General features: G+C 40.6%; 2 protein-coding genes across 8 annotated transcripts; one reads left to right on the top strand and one right to left on the bottom strand.

Moving 5' to 3' along the window:
- The first annotated feature begins 104 nt into the window (after nt 1-104).
- Nucleotides 105-9,177, top strand: Papss (3'-phosphoadenosine 5'-phosphosulfate synthase). 6 transcript variants are annotated; one of them, XM_077399290.1, is made up of 7 exons: nt 105-201; nt 1,041-1,844; nt 2,034-2,468; nt 2,647-2,856; nt 3,060-3,342; nt 3,801-3,855; nt 9,078-9,177. In XM_077399290.1, exons 1-7 carry the CDS (start codon nt 154-156, stop codon nt 9,121-9,123), a joined length of 1,881 nt encoding a protein of 626 aa, XP_077255416.1. In that variant the 5' UTR covers nt 105-153; the 3' UTR covers nt 9,124-9,177. The 6 variants fall into 6 exon arrangements, with proteins under 6 accessions (XP_077255416.1, XP_077255414.1, XP_077255417.1 ...); XM_077399288.1 differs by lacking the exon at nt 105-201 and adding an exon at nt 208-567; XM_077399291.1 differs by lacking the exons at nt 105-201; nt 9,078-9,177 and adding exons at nt 208-567; nt 4,385-5,166.
- On the bottom strand, nt 5,190-15,963 carry LOC143893654 (uncharacterized). Of its 2 annotated transcripts, none has more exons than XM_077399263.1 (10): nt 15,649-15,963; nt 15,122-15,486; nt 14,618-15,009; nt 13,752-14,025; nt 12,511-13,217; nt 11,194-11,925; nt 9,838-10,963; nt 9,007-9,406; nt 7,721-8,120; nt 5,190-7,513 (listed from the first exon to the last, which is right to left on the bottom strand). In XM_077399263.1, the coding sequence occupies exons 3-10, from the start codon at nt 14,933-14,935 to the stop codon at nt 7,211-7,213; spliced, it is 4,260 nt and encodes a 1,419-aa protein (XP_077255389.1). In that variant the 5' UTR covers nt 14,936-15,009; nt 15,122-15,486; nt 15,649-15,963; the 3' UTR covers nt 5,190-7,210. The 2 variants fall into 2 exon arrangements, with proteins under 2 accessions (XP_077255389.1, XP_077255390.1); XM_077399264.1 differs by having other exon boundaries at nt 15,719-15,963.
- Nucleotides 15,964-16,663: the final 700 nt, after the last annotated feature.

Raw genomic sequence — 16,663 nt, 5'->3', positions numbered from 1 at the left:
ACGTATATCACACACACGAATCTCGTCGATATCTAATACCACAGGTCGGTAACGTTCCCGCTGTCGGTACCGTTTACCTTGTGTCAATTTTTGACAGCTAGAATATTATTGTGAAAATGATCGATCGGTAGACCGTGGTGGCGTCATGCATGCATGGATTGGATTGGATCCGTGGATTCATCGCGTACTCAGTCCCAGTCGGTCAGTATTTTAGTATTTTAGTAAGTATAGAGCTAGATGAGAGCTGGGCTATGAACTTGTGCTTGTGGAGTGTGGAGTGTGGCTGCGTGGCTGCGGTAGGTAGGCTGCGACTACGCGGAGTAACCAGGCAGCCGGGCTTAAGTAGCTTACCGGGCCGGCGTCACGTCACGAAGCGTCATCCGTTATCGTCCTCGTCGCCTTCGATCACGTATACAGTTGCCACGTATATGCTCGTACTGTAGACACTCATATAGCTGCCACTGCTCTGCCAGGTAGTCACTGTAGCCTGTAGCTACGATCATGTCATTCATGTCATCGAGCAATGCCGAGCGGAGTGTCGGACCGCCTCCGAATAAGAAGATGATGGTACGTGTTTCGCTTTCTCTACCTCGTGCACGGCGTGAAATTTAAGTAATGAATAATGAGTATGACGAACAATATGTAAATAATGAAACAATGTAACGTTTACTTCGACCATGCGACGTACACATATGTATCGTGTATATTGTAATTGCCATGGGGCCCCTATTCGCTTTAGCGCAGTTTAGCTCGGTATCTGCTGCATTTCGCGCGCGCGTCGCGCTCCGTTTCCTTGAGAAATAGCTAACGAGGAATAAGAAAGAAAATAATCCAAATATAAGAAAAACACGCGGAATAAAAATGGTCCAAGTCTCTAAGGTGAATATGCGATCCTTCGTGTACGCACGATTAACGTTTTAGCCCGAGTTTTATCTATTGGGAGTTCGAAACTCCCTCCCACCCCCCCCCCCAAAGTTCTTATTAAAGCGCTTTTGGAACGTATTGAATATGAAACGTTGAAATGTTAAAAATTTGTTTAGATCTGCGCGAACGTATCGGAGCAAGCGCATCACGTATCCAGAGCCAAACGGGGACAAGCGATCGGCAGTGTTCGGGGCTTTCGAGGTTGCACGGTATGGCTAACCGGTCTCTCCGGTGCCGGCAAGACCTCTATCTCGTTCCAGGTGGAAGCTGTCTTGGTGAACCACGGTATTCCTGCCTATGGTCTAGACGGCGACAATCTCAGGAGCGGTCTAAACCGCACGCTGACTTTCAGCAAACAAGACAGGAAAGAGAACATTAGAAGAGTAGCCGAAGTAGCGAAACTCTTCGCCGACAGCGGACAAATTTGTCTCTGCAGCTTTGTGTCGCCTTTCGAAGAGGATAGACAAGTGGCGAGGCAGATTCATAGAGAGGCTGACCTGCCCTTCTTCGAGGTATTCGTAGATACGCCCTTGCAAATTTGCGAGGCTCGCGACACTAAGGGCCTTTACAAGAAAGCGCGGCAAGGTACCATTAAAGGTTTCACCGGTATCGATCAAATGTACGAGAGTCCCACGAAACCTGACTTAATTGTCAAGACCGAGACGTGTACCCCGGAAGAGTCCGCCTCGACTGTAATTGACCTTTTAGAGAAGCACCGCATCATTCCGCAGCTTGCTAAACCGTCAGCGCTGATCAGGGAGCTTTTTGTACCAGAGTCCAGGCTAGCTTTCGCGAAAATGGAAGCGGAAACCCTGCGGTGCGTGGAGATCGATGAACTCGACGTGCAGTGGCTGCAAATTCTGGCGGAAGGATGGGCGTCCCCACTAACAGGCTTTATGAGAGAACATCAATATCTTCAGGTATGCTTTCCAAAGCGCGCCGAAGCGTGATTGCTTCGCGCGCACGGTATGCGGCATGCGCCGTCTGACAATAATTGAGACATGACACAGAGAGAGAGAGAGAGAGAGAGAGAGAGAGAGAGACGCGCGGGCCTAATCGTCAACGTAATCGTCAACGCGCGTCATATTGTCATTTGTCTTCTCTTTAAGGCCCAACACTTGCGGTGTTTGCTCGAAGATGGCAAAGAAGCGAACCAATCGGTGCCAATTGTCCTCGCGATAAGCACGACGGATAAGAGCCGCTTGGAAACGTCCCTCGCTGTAACCTTGAGGCACAAGCAGAAGGCCTTGGCAATCCTACGAAAACCGGAATTTTATTTCCATCGAAAAGAGGAGCGTTGCGGTTGGCAGTTTGGCACTAACAACTTGGGTCATCCCTACGTCAGGATGATTCACGACTCCGGAGACTGGTTGATGGGTGGCGACCTCGAGGTATTGGAAAGGATCAGATGGCACGACGGGCTCGACAAGTACAGGCTCACGCCAAACGAGATCCGTGCCAGATGCCGGAAAATGAAGGCTGATGCCGTATTCGCATTTCAGCTTAGAAATCCCATTCACAATGGACACGCGCTGCTCATGCAGGTATCTCACTCGTTCAAAGCGAATATCGTTTTCGTATCATATTTTTCCGTCGATGAAAGAAAGGCCTTGGGAAGAAAGCTCACCGTGCCACGCGTTATGTACGATAAATCATCCATCTCGCCTTACATATATCGAGATAACCAAACGTGTATCATACCTTGCTGTTTATCTCGGAAAGGACACGAAAAGACGATTGTTGGAGGAACGTGGTTTCAAAAATCCCGTGCTGCTGCTACATCCGCTGGGTGGCTGGACGAAGGAAGACGATGTGTCCCTGTACACCAGGATCCTTCAGCACAAGGCCGTTTTGGATGAAGGTGTGCTGGATACTACGTCCACGTTACTCGCCATCTTCCCCAGCCCAATGATGTACGCTGGACCGATTGAGGTTGAGAAACGTCTAGCCAGCTTTACGTTGTCTTAGCTTCCGTTGTAACTTTACTTTTAGCTACTTTGCTAACTTGTGTAACTTGGACCAATGTCTCTACAAGTAGCGCCACACATTTCTTAAGCGTTCACATCGTACATCCAACGCTTTACTACTCTCAAATAACATAAATGAAATAAAACACGCGTATATTTTTATTACAGGTGCAATGGCACGCGAAAGCCAGGATGAATGCCGGCGCTACGTTTTACATCGTAGGTAGGGATCCCGCGGGTATGCCACATCCTAACAAAGACGCCACGCCTGACGGCAATCTTTATGATCCCACTCATGGCGCCAGGGTACTCTCCATGGCCCGAGGTCTTGATAATCTCGAGATTATTCCCTTCAAAGTGGCCGCTTATGACACGCGGAACGGTAAGATGGCGTTCTTCGAACCCGAGCGGAAGCAAGACTTCGAGTTCATTTCGGGGACAAAGATGCGAGGTGAGTCCTTGATTACTATACCTTGATGTTCTATGATATACCCAAGTTTTAACATTCCACAAGATAACGACAACGAAAGCGACGACGACGAAAGAGTGAGAATAACAAGAGCGAGATTAAAACAAAACGCGGGCACGTGTGAAAAATAAAATACGATGAAAACAAGAATGAGCGCACGTAATAATGGTAAAAAAGAGCGAAGGTAAAATGAAGAAAATTACACGATAACGTGCGTTTATCGTGATTGATTTGATCCCTTTATCTTTGTTTCGTAAGATTGACCGTGTGGACGTTACACAACGTACCAACAACGTATCTCACGTATTACGTTTTTGTTGTAACATTTTTTCTCAAGATGTTTAAAAAACTTGGAAACGTTTATAATACTGAAACTTTGGAACGTCGGACGTTTGTACGTAGATAGTCGCCTAATACCATTAAATATTTTGTACTTGCAGGATTAGCAAAGACAGGCCAGAATCCCCCGGATGGATTTATGGCACCAAAAGCATGGCAAGTACTCGTGCAATACTACCAAAGTCTAGACAAGAATTAACGTTCAACTCGCTAATGAGTAATAAAGGTTTTATCTTTGAACGATTTCAAGTGGATTTTAACGACGCTCACGTTAAGATTTGATTACCGACACAGTTAAACGTGTATACATTTAAAAAATAACGAAAGAGAGAGAGAGAGAGAGAGAGAGAGAGAGAGAAATGGTTTTTTTTCCTTTCTCCTCCATCTCCAAACCTTTTAACGTTTTAAAAATCACGTAAACCTTGTTAAAACTGAATCGGATAGAGATACCGCGACATTTTAGTTTTATCCGGTTCAAGTACATCAGAGACATCCGTGATAATATCATCTTGATTTAAAAACTGATATGAGACTATTCATGTGTTGAAGAACAAACGACGTTGAGCTTGCACTATTCTCTACTAGTGCATATTAGAGGTTGTTATACGTCAAGTCGTTTAATGATAAAAACGTGATATGAACATCGCGACCGATAAAATCCCTAATGTACATTTCAACATCATAGAGTCCTCGGTTCAAAGACTGATGGCAAGGACGAGTATCTCCATCATCCTTTCCTGGCCTGTGCTAACCTACCTACGCCGTTCTCTGAAAGTATAGAGCATACTACGTTTTTGACTATTTGTGAACAATAATCTACGCTGGTTCTACCCCTACTACCTCTCTTTATTCCTCGCTCCGCCTCCGATATGTCGCGAACTATTTAATCCTTCGTGTCTCAGCATGTGTCCTACTATCCTATTTCTCTTACTCATCATGTGCATTTAGCGAAATGTATATAAAACATTTTATCAGCACAAGTATTTATCGCGTGTTTTTGCACTTGGATAGCAATCTTTATAACGTTGGAATAGAATCGGTAGAACGTCGTCTTACTCTGTCGTGATCGACACGCAAACGGAAAAGAAAGAAATAAAGACGTTTATCTCTCCTTAAGACGAGAGGAAAGGAACATTCCGATTTTATTGGGATAAAAAAATCTTTAATCTTGGTGTTTGCATATAGCTTGTATATAATGATCAATAGAGAAAGATACGTTTCTCCTCATTTACTCCACGTGTCGTTCATATATATTTCGTTTCGATAAAATGTAAACGGAATGTATGCTATGCTCAGTTATTTGTTGCTCACGGAGATGTCGTTTTATTCAAAATGTCAAGTTTCGCGTGTCGAACGAGTGAAAGAGTGATAAGGCCTTCTTTTTAGCTCAACTTGTTTTGCACGGTTCATCTTTCCTCTTTTCCGTTTCACGTTGGAGAGCTAACAATAAAAAGAACAGACCCATAATCTGAGTGTTGTAAACTGATACGTCATATTAACATAAAATTTATTTTAGCTATACAGTTGATTACCTACGTTAATGCCTACCTACGTTTTAAAACATAGTTTTCGACGTATAAGTGCCTCTTATATTAATTTTATTAATATGTATACATCCCCATCACTGTATACTTGGCTTCCCATTTTTCCTTTTAATTTTATACTTGCAAATATGTCAAAAATGCAGATTTTCATAATAAACGTAGATACATCGCGTTTCATGCGGTTGTTTTATTTGGGAATCTTTAACTTTTATTTGAAAAAAAAGTGAAAGAATATTTCAATAACGATCCGCGACATTGAAAAAACACGCATTTTCTTATATATTATATTATATCTTATCTCTAAGACTTATATATATATAACATGTATACACTGAGCTCGTCACCTTGTTATCTCTGTAAAACACAAGCATTAGCAAAGTATATGATAAGTAACGTACTAAAAAGCATAGTCTTGCATGTTTTTTTTTTGTTTGTTTTTTTTTTAAGCTGTGTTATGTTACACTTTCTGCATTTAAAGTGAATGAGTAATATATCTAGTCTAGAAAAGTAAATTCGAGATTTGGAGGAAAGGGAAAGAGTACAAGAACGCGTAGTGAAAATATTTAAATCCTATTACTAGGACTATTCTCTCTAGTTGCCGTTCCTACACTTGAAATCAATTAATAAATACATACATTCAAGGTTTGAAATAAAGGAAAAAATGCAGCTAAAAGAAATAGAATCATATTCTGTGATTTCAATGGATAAGATACAACAAGCTTCCAATAAGATACAACTGCTTTAATTTTACCTTTTTTTTTTTTTACTCTTTGCATTCAAATTATTGAAAGGAGAAGAAAAGATGACGGAAAATAATAATAATAATAAATGACGGTGATGATGGATAACGATGAAAAGGTTTTTCGCTCTAAAAGAATACAAGAAAAAAGGTGCAGAAAATGCAAATAGAGAATAGACGAATGGTTCATTATGACAACAAGCGTGCGATACAATCTTGAAAAAGATAACGATACAGAATGATTCTTTTCACGCACGTCACACACACACACACACACACACACACACACACTCTTTTTCACTGATTTATACAAGATAGTTTACATAGTGGATCGCGCTATTTTACAAAACAAGCGCTTTCGTAAGTCTTCGTTTCTTTTCCGCACATCTTACGTATAGTCTTGCACCTTTTCTTTCAATGAGAGACTTTGTAATTATCAATTTTTAAATGTAATACGTATCTCTTCTTGCAACTGTTTCACCAAGTTTTTTTTACACAAGTTCTTCTGGAAATAAATGCTTTAGAGACGTTTTATTTTTTTTTATTTGAAAATTTTCGATTTTTCTAGTTTCTTCTCTATCAGAATCTTTCCCCCTTCCTTCTTTGCATTCTGTAATCTCCAATATTTGATATTTTCACAGTTTATGTGTAATTTTTTCAGGACTTGATTTCAAAACAGGATTTCGTCACGTTTCTCTGACAATAGTCTCTCTCCTTGTTGTAACGTGTAAAATATTCCGTTACTATTTTCTTTATGGTAAGAGAGGTTTAAAAAAAAAGATGTACATTTTACAGAGTATCCTGCATTAGAATTTAATGCGTTCAGAGGATATAACGGTTTTTTTTTGTACGTTCCTACAACGTAGGATCCTAGGACTGGAAAATTTTCTAGTTGGAAATAAAAAATTTGAAAGCCTACGCGAAATCTAAGAAACTCTAGAATTTAAGAAATGGCACGTATATGAAATCGCATTGTATAGGATTTCTTAGATTTTACGGGATTTCTCCTGATGGGACGATTAAAAATGCAGACTATGAGAACGCCCAATACGACAAGTCCCATCTTTAATGCGGTGACATTCGTTACACATGGATGGTCCACGTAACAGCCAATCTTACCGCACGTCAATCAAAGAGCGTAAGCAGAATCCAAAGACTTAAAGATTCAATCATCTTTTACGAGTACGGGTTCAATGTATAGGAAACTCTGCCGAGAGACAACGCAAATCTAATTATTATACATGATTGACGCGGTCGCGAGATTTACTTCAGTGGTTGCGTCGGATAGCTCGGGCAGGGACAGCATCACTGGTATCACTTGAATCTCCCCCGAGGACGTCGTGCAACCTTGCAGATGCATCACAGCAGTGCCAGATTGTAGAATGTCACTCGTCATTATCTCGTCCGTCATGATCTCTACGCTAGGCTCTATATTATCAGCCGTAACCTCCTCCGTGTACACCGTGGAATCCTCCATGTTCATAATTACTTCGGTAGCTTCCGATGCTTCTCTCGAAGTTTCTTCATACTCCTGGAAGAAGAACAAGTTCGCGCAAAGTAGGCGAGAGAACGTGAAAGATGACGTCAGAACGTCACCTGCCGCGTATAGTAGCTCGTTAGTTGGCAGCGTTTACGCTGGTTTTATACTGGTTTTGGAACAATCTTCTCGTCTCGCGGGTAGACGTGAGAAATGTCGAGACACAACGCTATCGTACGCTACATCTATGAGATCTCTTACCTGCTCGTACACCGCTTGTTCGTATTCCTCTTGACCTTCAAACTTGACAATCTGCTCCCGTTCGAATTTGACCATCTGTTCCTCCGAAAATTTCTGATCGTATTGTCCTTCCTGCTGTTCCTCGTCGTGCTCCTTCGCCGACGCCTTGAGCGAGCCCGGTTCCTGCTCAGATCCGGAGGAATCGTCGGCGGCGCGTACTTTCGGTTTGACATTTCTTCCGGGTACGATACGCTTGAAGCCTGAACCACCGAGGCTCTCGTGACGACGTTCATGCTTGTTTTTGTCACCGAGATATTTGAAGCGTTGCCGGCATACGCTGCACGAATATGGGCGTTCATTGGTATGCGTGCGTTCGTGACAAACGAGGGCACTCACTTGCTTGCATCGCCAAGGACAGTACCTGGAAAATGTCGAATAAACGATAAATAGATGGTGATGTAATGACGGAATAAAAAGAACAACAGAGAGTATGGATACCATTTCCAACTTTTCCATTTCGGTACGCAAGTGACTGCGATGTTTCGAACCGTTATCACAGACCATACTCGCGAACACGGCAGATTGGACAGTTTTCTAGTTAAATATGTACGAGTATTTAGAATGTATTTGAATACATTGTACAAAAGCTTTACGTCTCGTCTTGAGATGTGCAGGTGATGTTCTCGCGCGAATATATATATATATATATATATATATATATATATATATATATATATACTATTTACATGACAAATTAAAGCAAGCTGTCGTTGCTTCTTACGAAGAAAACCATTAAAGACTTCTAGGTGTGTGTAATATAAACAATATAAACAATATGTGTAATATATATATATATATATATATATATATATATATTTCACGTGTATCTCATGTGTGTTTATATTACACACACCTAGAAGTCTTTAATGGTTTTCTTCGTAAGAAGCAACGACAGCTTGCTTTACGTTGTCATGTAAATAGTCCAAGAAGAATAAAATAATCTCGCATATAAGTTCTTGTTCAAACTAAAAGAATCAATGTTTTCTGCTGCAGACATGCAATATTATCAAATATACCTACATATAATGAAAGACGATGCGTTTATACATTAATTCTATTAATTTTAAATCAGTAAAGTTTTATCTCAAGTTTATAATTGAATAAATACGCGTACAAAATCTCAACGAAACTAATAAACGTTATTAGCTGGGCGCGCGAACGTGACAACGGGATTTCCTAATCCCATACGTCCGGGTAAGGCGTAATTTGTGAAAACGTGACCTTTACTAAAATAATACGTCATTTACCTGCACTGCAAAGGTCTCTCGTCACTGTGTCGGTTTTGATGATGCTTGATCAGCTGGATCTTTGTCTTCAGGTTGAAACCGCAGACCTCGCAGGTATACGGCCTTTCCTCAGAATGAGAAATCATGTGAGTCTTTAGCCTTAATTGGTTCACGAATCGTTTCGGACAATGAGGGCATGCCAAAGTACCCTCGAGACGATTGTGCACGACCATCATGTGATGACGTAAACGTACTTCAGATGTGAAAATATCCTCGCAGTCGGTGCACTTCAACGGGTCCTTCTCCATGTGCGTATTTTTAATATGTGTGCGAAGAATTAGTTCCGTCTTGAAGGTCTTATTGCAGTGATAGCAGGAAACCCGTTTTTTTTCAGGCAGACCAGACGCGTCGCGGATAATACCTGCAAAAGAGATTATCATTATTGTTGCTGCAAATGTGTGTGTGTGTGTGTGTGTGTGTGTGTGTCGTCTGAATGGAAATACGAAACAAAAACATAACAAATTACGTTGTACAAATCTAGAAATTATTTTTCCATTATCGAAAATTCCATCTACACGCAGAAGAATAAAAAATTGTTAATCATCTTTCATTCGCACATGTACATCTATTTGATAAATAAACAAATATAACGTTCTCGCAAATATTTTCACTTTAATTTAAGATTCTAATATCTACGCTTCTCTCATAAAGTACTCATAAATATTATTCATAAAGACCAAACGTGACATATTTCTTTCCCTTTATGTTCAATGTAGAATATAATTTTGTGTTTTCCGCGTAAGGAGGGATAGGACGTGAAAATACGTCGGCATCAAACGGCATACACGTTACCTGGCATCGACTCGTTATGAATGTGCGACATGTGCCACTCGAGCGATCTCGTCGAAATCATTGACCTGTTACAAATGTGACACGTATACTGCCTCCCATCTTTGTGCACTCTGTTCCTATGAATCACCAAAGTCGAATGATTCGGAAACTTTTCGCCACATACTTGGCAGGAACACTCTTTCAAGCCTCTACTACCAGTTTTTTCGTGCACTCTCATATGCAGCCTCAAACCGTCTCTCCGATTAAATCCAACGCCGCAGGTGTCACAACGATACTGCCTTTGATCTTCGTGAATTCTCACATGTTGCTTCAAGGTCGAGCTATTTTTGAACATTTTGTCGCAATGTGGACACTGGATACTGTAAGCTTTATGCGTGTGCATGTGCTTGGACAAACTGTAAAACGGCACCAATTTGCTGCAAACTTGACATTCCCTTTTATTTCCAACCGGTTGATGTTTTCTGATTCTATGATGTCTCAAGCTCGCAGGATTCTTAAAATCCGCACCGCAATCCTCACAAAGGTACGCTCTCAAAGTTGTATGAACAGATTTTAAGTGAAAGCTCAGTTTTTGTTTAAAAGCAAATTTTTTCGGACACTTTGGACACGGATAAATCTTTTCCAAACTCGTATGTTGCGTCTTCAGGTGCTGGTCCAGAGTTCCTTGGTGTTTGAATCTCTCGCCACAAATCTCGCAAAGTTGACCATAAAGAGCGTCAACGTGTTTCTGCTCGTGTTGACGTTTTTTCCCTCTGGAATCCAGAATTATGTCGCAAAATTTGCAAATTAATTTCCTCACACATATCACATTATGATTTCTTTTCGCTTTATTGGTTTGAAATTCTTCCCCACAGTCGTCGCAGCAATGAAGGATACGGTAGTCGTGGGACTTGAGATGTTCCTCGAGAACATCGCGGTTGGAGAAGGTTTCGGAACAATAATCACATTCTAAATAGCGCTCTTCGGAAAGCGGGTCGACGGGAGGTTGAGTGTCGATAAGGTCTGGGAGCACGTTAGAGGACGATTTTAAAGTAGTGGAGAATCGATCTTCATAGAGAGAGCGTATGTCTTCGTCCTTGAGGCGAGTAAGAACGATTTTACGCTGCTTCAAGTACTCTTGGAATTCCTGGAATGAGGAAAAAGAAACGTGAGAAAGAGAGAGTAGGAAAACAATAAAGAAAGGAAATATATATACGTATAAATATGACGAAAGACGTGTTCATACACGTCAGTACGACTGCGAAGCCAGTGATTCAAACGGCGCGGCGACTGGCGACTCTTACGCGTGACGATAGAGAGACGAGATAACGAAGAAGAACGAAAGTTGAAGCCTTAATAATGTCTAACAACACGTACCTGCAGATTCTTTTCCTTTTCCCCCAAGACTTTTGCCAATTTCTCCAAGTTCCCTTCGCTATACGACTCGTTCAGTTCCTTCTGTAAACTTTCCTTTTTCCGTTTCGTCTCTTCCCACTTTAATTTCAATCTTGATAACTTTGAAAGATATTCCTCTGTATATTCATGGACCTTTTCTTGACTTTCGTCAATATTTTCCATCTTAATCCAAAACTCTTTCTCTTCTTTATCTCCATCTCCATCCCCCGCCCCATTCCCATCTCCATTCCCCTCTTCTTTCTTCTCCTCCTCCTCCTCGTCCGCCTCATCCTCCTCGTCCGCCTCGTCCTCCTCGTCCTCCTCTTCCTCCTCCTGCTGCTGCTCCTCCTGCTCCTCCTCCTCCTCTTGGTATTGCTCCCGCTCCTCCTTCACTCCAGCTTCCACTTTTGTCAAAAGTGTCCGTTCTTCTGCCTTTACAAACGTTGACTTGGGGGAACGTTCTTCCTGCTGTACTTCTTTTTGCGTTTCGTTCACGGTGAACGTCACTACCGACTGACCTCCAAGAACCTTTTCTCGTTTCTTTTTATATTCTTCGATTTGTTCTTCAATTATTTGCTCGCGGCCGTCAGGACGTCGAGATGAGAAATCTTTCGATGCCAACGTTTCATAACGTTTGAGGAGACGTTCGACAGGCTTAAGATCAGTAGAGATTACCGCGCGCTTTGATTCCATGGGTTTGTCCACTTTCTTCACCTGAAAGAAGTTGTACAGGTGCGACATGTAATTATACGGTATATTTTATTTAAAAACACAGGAAGAAAATATCAAGAGACTTTTCAACGACATATGAATGGAATGATTAAAAAAAGAAGACAAGAAAAATGAGAGAAAGAGAGGATATAAAAAAGTAAAATAAAGACTAAACATATGAAACAACAACGGAGACACGAATAGTGCGGTATAAATTTAAGTATAAGAAATGGTTTTTATTAAATTATTAAATAATAACTAAATAATTGGAAAAAATATTAAAACGTATTCAATTTTTGTTAATTTCGTAGCGATATAATACAACTACGAATCGACAAGAGATTGTAAACGAGATAAAATATCAATTACAACACACGTCGCGTTCGCGTGAAATAAAGGAGTTTGTGTAAAAAGGAAAGGAAAAAAAAAAACAAAGCGATAATTTTTTAGATAACAAAATAAAATTGAAATGTCAAAATCACAAAGAAAGCAAAAACCTACGGTAGAAGTTTACTAAATTTTAATTTACTCAATTCGATCCAATTTTCAACCATTTCCTCTTTATTAAAATCATTCGCTCACACTCACCTTCACCAGAAGAAACTCGTTCGGTTTAGAGCCCTTTACAGTTACGTACATAATTCCATCCTCTTCTAGAGGACTATTCACATTCGAGAGACTGTTTGTGTCTAACTTTTGCACTTTGCGCTCCTCGACTATACTTTGTACCTCGTCCTCCTCCCCACCATTCTTCGTCGTTACCGTTGGCATTATTAATTTTCTCTTCAAGATATTTGGCTTGCTTATTCCCTCTCTTTGATTTTCTCCGTCACCTTCCAAAGTCTGGGAAGCTCCAGCGTTCACGGAAACTCCCTCTTCACTTCTTTCCAACCTCACGTAAGACTTTGCTGCCATATCGTACTTATAGACGGTTGTTGGGGATCTTGGAGATTTTTTCTCTTCTTCTTCTTCTTCTTCATCTTCCAGGAGTGCAGGGTCTTCAGGATCAAATTCCTCGATAGATTCTTCATCCTCTCCCTCTGCCACTTCCTCAAATATCCCTCCGCCTATCTGTACCTCTTCCTCCTCCTCCTCCTCCTCCTCCTCATCGTCCGTGTCTTCCTTCTCCTTTCCAGATTTTACCTTCGATTCGTCCTTCAACGAAAAGATGGCACAAATTTTTGGAACAGAGTCATCCGCTTGATTTCCGGGAGTCGTTTGGTTTTCTTGCTTCGATAACACGGAAGATAGGTTTTGTTGGATTGTAGAGGATAATTGATATTCCTGCTTTGTTTCTGGAGGAAAAGAATTTTCCTTATTTCTGCAATATGTTATCATTTTTATCTTCTTTCCTTTCTCTAAATAAGTGTTACAATTTACTAGTACATTCTAAAAATAAGATTTTTTACGTCATAAAAAAATTCGACGTCTATGATGCAAAAAAAAATATGATATATCGAGGACTCTCTCAGTGATCGAGCTTTCTTTACGTTGCATACTCTTTTCCAAGTTCCAATTTTCAAAGTTCCGTGTTGTTTGTTTCCTAATGATACAAGCATATCTAGGCAATAGATTTTCAGTTATAAGCCGTGAAAAACAAAAAGGATGCCCTGAAACCTTTGAACTTTAGAGCTATTGATGGGTAACAACGTCTTCAAACACGTCAAGCAGAGACATTATTTACAAGCAAAATATTCATTAAAATTTTCGCTATTGCAAAATCTAACGATGAAAATGTTAAAAATCATAAGATAAATGTTCTATTAAACTAGTTATTACAACGTGAAATAATACGGCGAGAGAAAAAACATGAGAAATGCAAAGAATACCTATACAAGATGATTGCATCTCCTCTTTTATCGTCGAAGACTCGTCGATCAACGTTACTTTCTTCGTGGCCGTATCAGTCGTGAGATTGACATGGATAGATTTCAATTTTATCTCAGCTTTTTTTATCTGCATGAAAAATTTATAACTCATTCTAAGATCGCAGATACAGTCCATGCACATCTGTGTCGAGAGACTATCATAAGGATTCACTTCGAGATGCTTGATTTGCTGACTCAATCGCAATTTAATGCCCTTTTCACTAAAGATGTCCACCTACAACATGAATCAGTCATGGGAGCAGCATTATAGTGATATGGTGTGTCTGCTGCAGGTTAACGTGACAACCATTATATAACGAGAACCGTACTAATAATCATCGATAATAAACAATGGTAAACATAGTAAACGTTAAGGTTAACAGATTCACGTAAATAAACGTCATGACATAATAAGTAGAATTTAGAGCCGGTTGTTCCAATCTGTTGGTAAACCAACCGATATAGTTAAATAATTATTTTTATATGTGTGCGTGTGTGTGCGCGCGTGTCTTTGTTATCCTTTACATCAGACATACGATTTGACTATTAGTTAGCTTACTAACAGGTTGAAACACGTGGCTCTTAATGTTTTAAAATTTTGCTTCCCTAAAACACGTTACGCCATCTATTGTAATATATGTCGCCTTTTCAATTTTTTAATTCAATCATTTAGTTACCTGCTTTACCTGCTTATTCGTACTACATTTACTACGTTATCCATTTTAACGTTTCGTTATTTTTCATCTTTAATCTTAACGTAACGTCAAACTACAAGAGACCTCGTTTGATTTAAAACAAAGAATATAAAGAATATAAAAAAAATGTACCAAGGGCAGTTTTAAGCCAGCGCAGGTGCGGCAGTATTTTCTCAGTTCTTGCCGCGTTCTCTCAAGAACGGATGTATCGTTCTGCTGTACGTTACTGTTACTTAAAGAAGAGATCCTCGTCAACTCGTTCAAACTTTCAGTGTCCTGTAGACGAACGCGCGGCGCAATCTTCTTCAGTTCGTTGATGTCTCTAATCTGACCCCCGATAGATCCTATCTTGGATATCTTGCAGATAGCGCCACCATTACCATTGTTGGCACGTTGAGGTTTCGATTCACTGTAATTGTGATCGCGTTTATTGATTTCGGGATTCGGCATCTTTTCCCTTTTCTTCTTCTTCAGGATCCTTTATTTTTTACTTTTTTGCTTAAGATATGTATCTTCATTTATATCTGGAACATTTTCAATCGTGATATATAAAAAATAAATATAAAAATAGTAATAAATATATAAGAAAAATATATCTTATACACTTATCAAAACTTTCATGGCAAAATAAAATACCTTAAAATATCTCGTTGTAGAATCTAGTGCCAACTACAGTGTTGCTATTCCATTCTATAGTTTTTGCTATACGTGCCTTCTTTTTTTTATACACATAATCTAACTTTCGAAACAATCAACGCTCAATAGAATCATTACTGCCACAATAAATGTTTTACCTCCAGAATAGCTTTGAATAGCCGTGGTTGTATATTAAAAATCTATATGCTTTTATGTCGAGCACTGTAACGTATTTAGAAACCAAGAAACTAAATGAAGTTTGTGTTTCCCTAGAAATTTGGATCACAAATCTCAAGGGTGTCTTCCTCGATCAATCGCGGCTGAGAATATATATATAGATATATATATATATATCTCTCTCTTTCCTAAAACAAAAAAATATGTATGTATCAAAATAACTATTTTGTTGCTTAGTCTCAAACGTCTGAGGCTACGTGCTATATATCGGGCAATATTTTATCAGTCGGGAGTATTACGACTATCACGTCATAACGCGCGTCGGTATCTCGTAAAGAATTGACTCTAACCGAATCAAGTCATGAATCGAGATCAGGTTAGGTAGAGACTCGAGAGATTTGTTTGTAAAGCGGAGCAAACCTCAAGCTCTCAACCTCAAAGCTGCCAAAGACAGAGACCAACGTGCTCGCGAGTGCTCGCGAGATCCGTCACACCAGTCACACCTCGACACGACGCGTCGCCGACAATAATAATCTCGTCTTCGACGAGAGGAAACTCTGAATTCGCAGTGTGCTCGATATACTTGGTCGCGAGGCGAGTGCCAGATGGCGCGTGCAAATGGCGGCCTTCCTTCGGAAATGCACACGGGAACACCTTGAAATAATGGGCGCGGGCGCGTCCGGCGTCACTACTGGGCCACGTTCAGCGAAGAAAGCGGCTCAGTGAGCGCTCAATAATTCTTTATTACGATTGGTTTCTACTATTAGATCCGCAGAAGAACCAAAGGCAAGAACCAATTATGTCAAAGAATCCCTGAGCGCTCATCGAACTACCGAGCAGCTTTTCCGCTGAACCCAGCCACTGAAATATATATAGGGAATATCGAAATGTACCGTCTCTGTTCTTTTTCGAACAAAACTTTCTGAACCGATGCACCCTGGTGCAAAAAGTTAGACAAGGGGCCGATAGTTGAGAAAATTCATAGAGGATTCACACCGCGTCCGATGTTCGACGTACGACGATCCGACATCCAATAACAGAATTTATTATTAGAGACAAAAATTTCCTATTGGATGTCGGATCGTCGTACGTCAAACATCGGACGCGGTGTGAATCCTCCATAATAATAAATTCTGTTCGTGGATGTCGGATCGTCGTACGTCGAACATCGGACGTGATCGGACGCATGCGAATCCTCCATCATAGGCTGAGTTTCCATTGAGCGCGTCACGCGTCGCGTCGTCACAAGTTAACCACGCAAAACGTCCCATTTCATTACATTCTTGTGACGGGCGCGAACGGGGATGTTTTGCGTGGTTCAACTCGGACGACGCGACGCGTGACGCGCTCAGTGGAAACTCAGCC

This window comes from Temnothorax americanus, unplaced genomic scaffold (genome assembly GCF_048541705.1).
Source record: "Temnothorax americanus isolate GAGA-0224 unplaced genomic scaffold, ASM4854170v1 Scaffold124, whole genome shotgun sequence".
NCBI lineage: Eukaryota > Metazoa > Arthropoda > Insecta > Hymenoptera > Formicidae > Temnothorax > Temnothorax americanus.
Note: the sequence above shows the minus strand (reverse complement) of the source record. Positions and strands in the feature narration are given on the sequence as shown.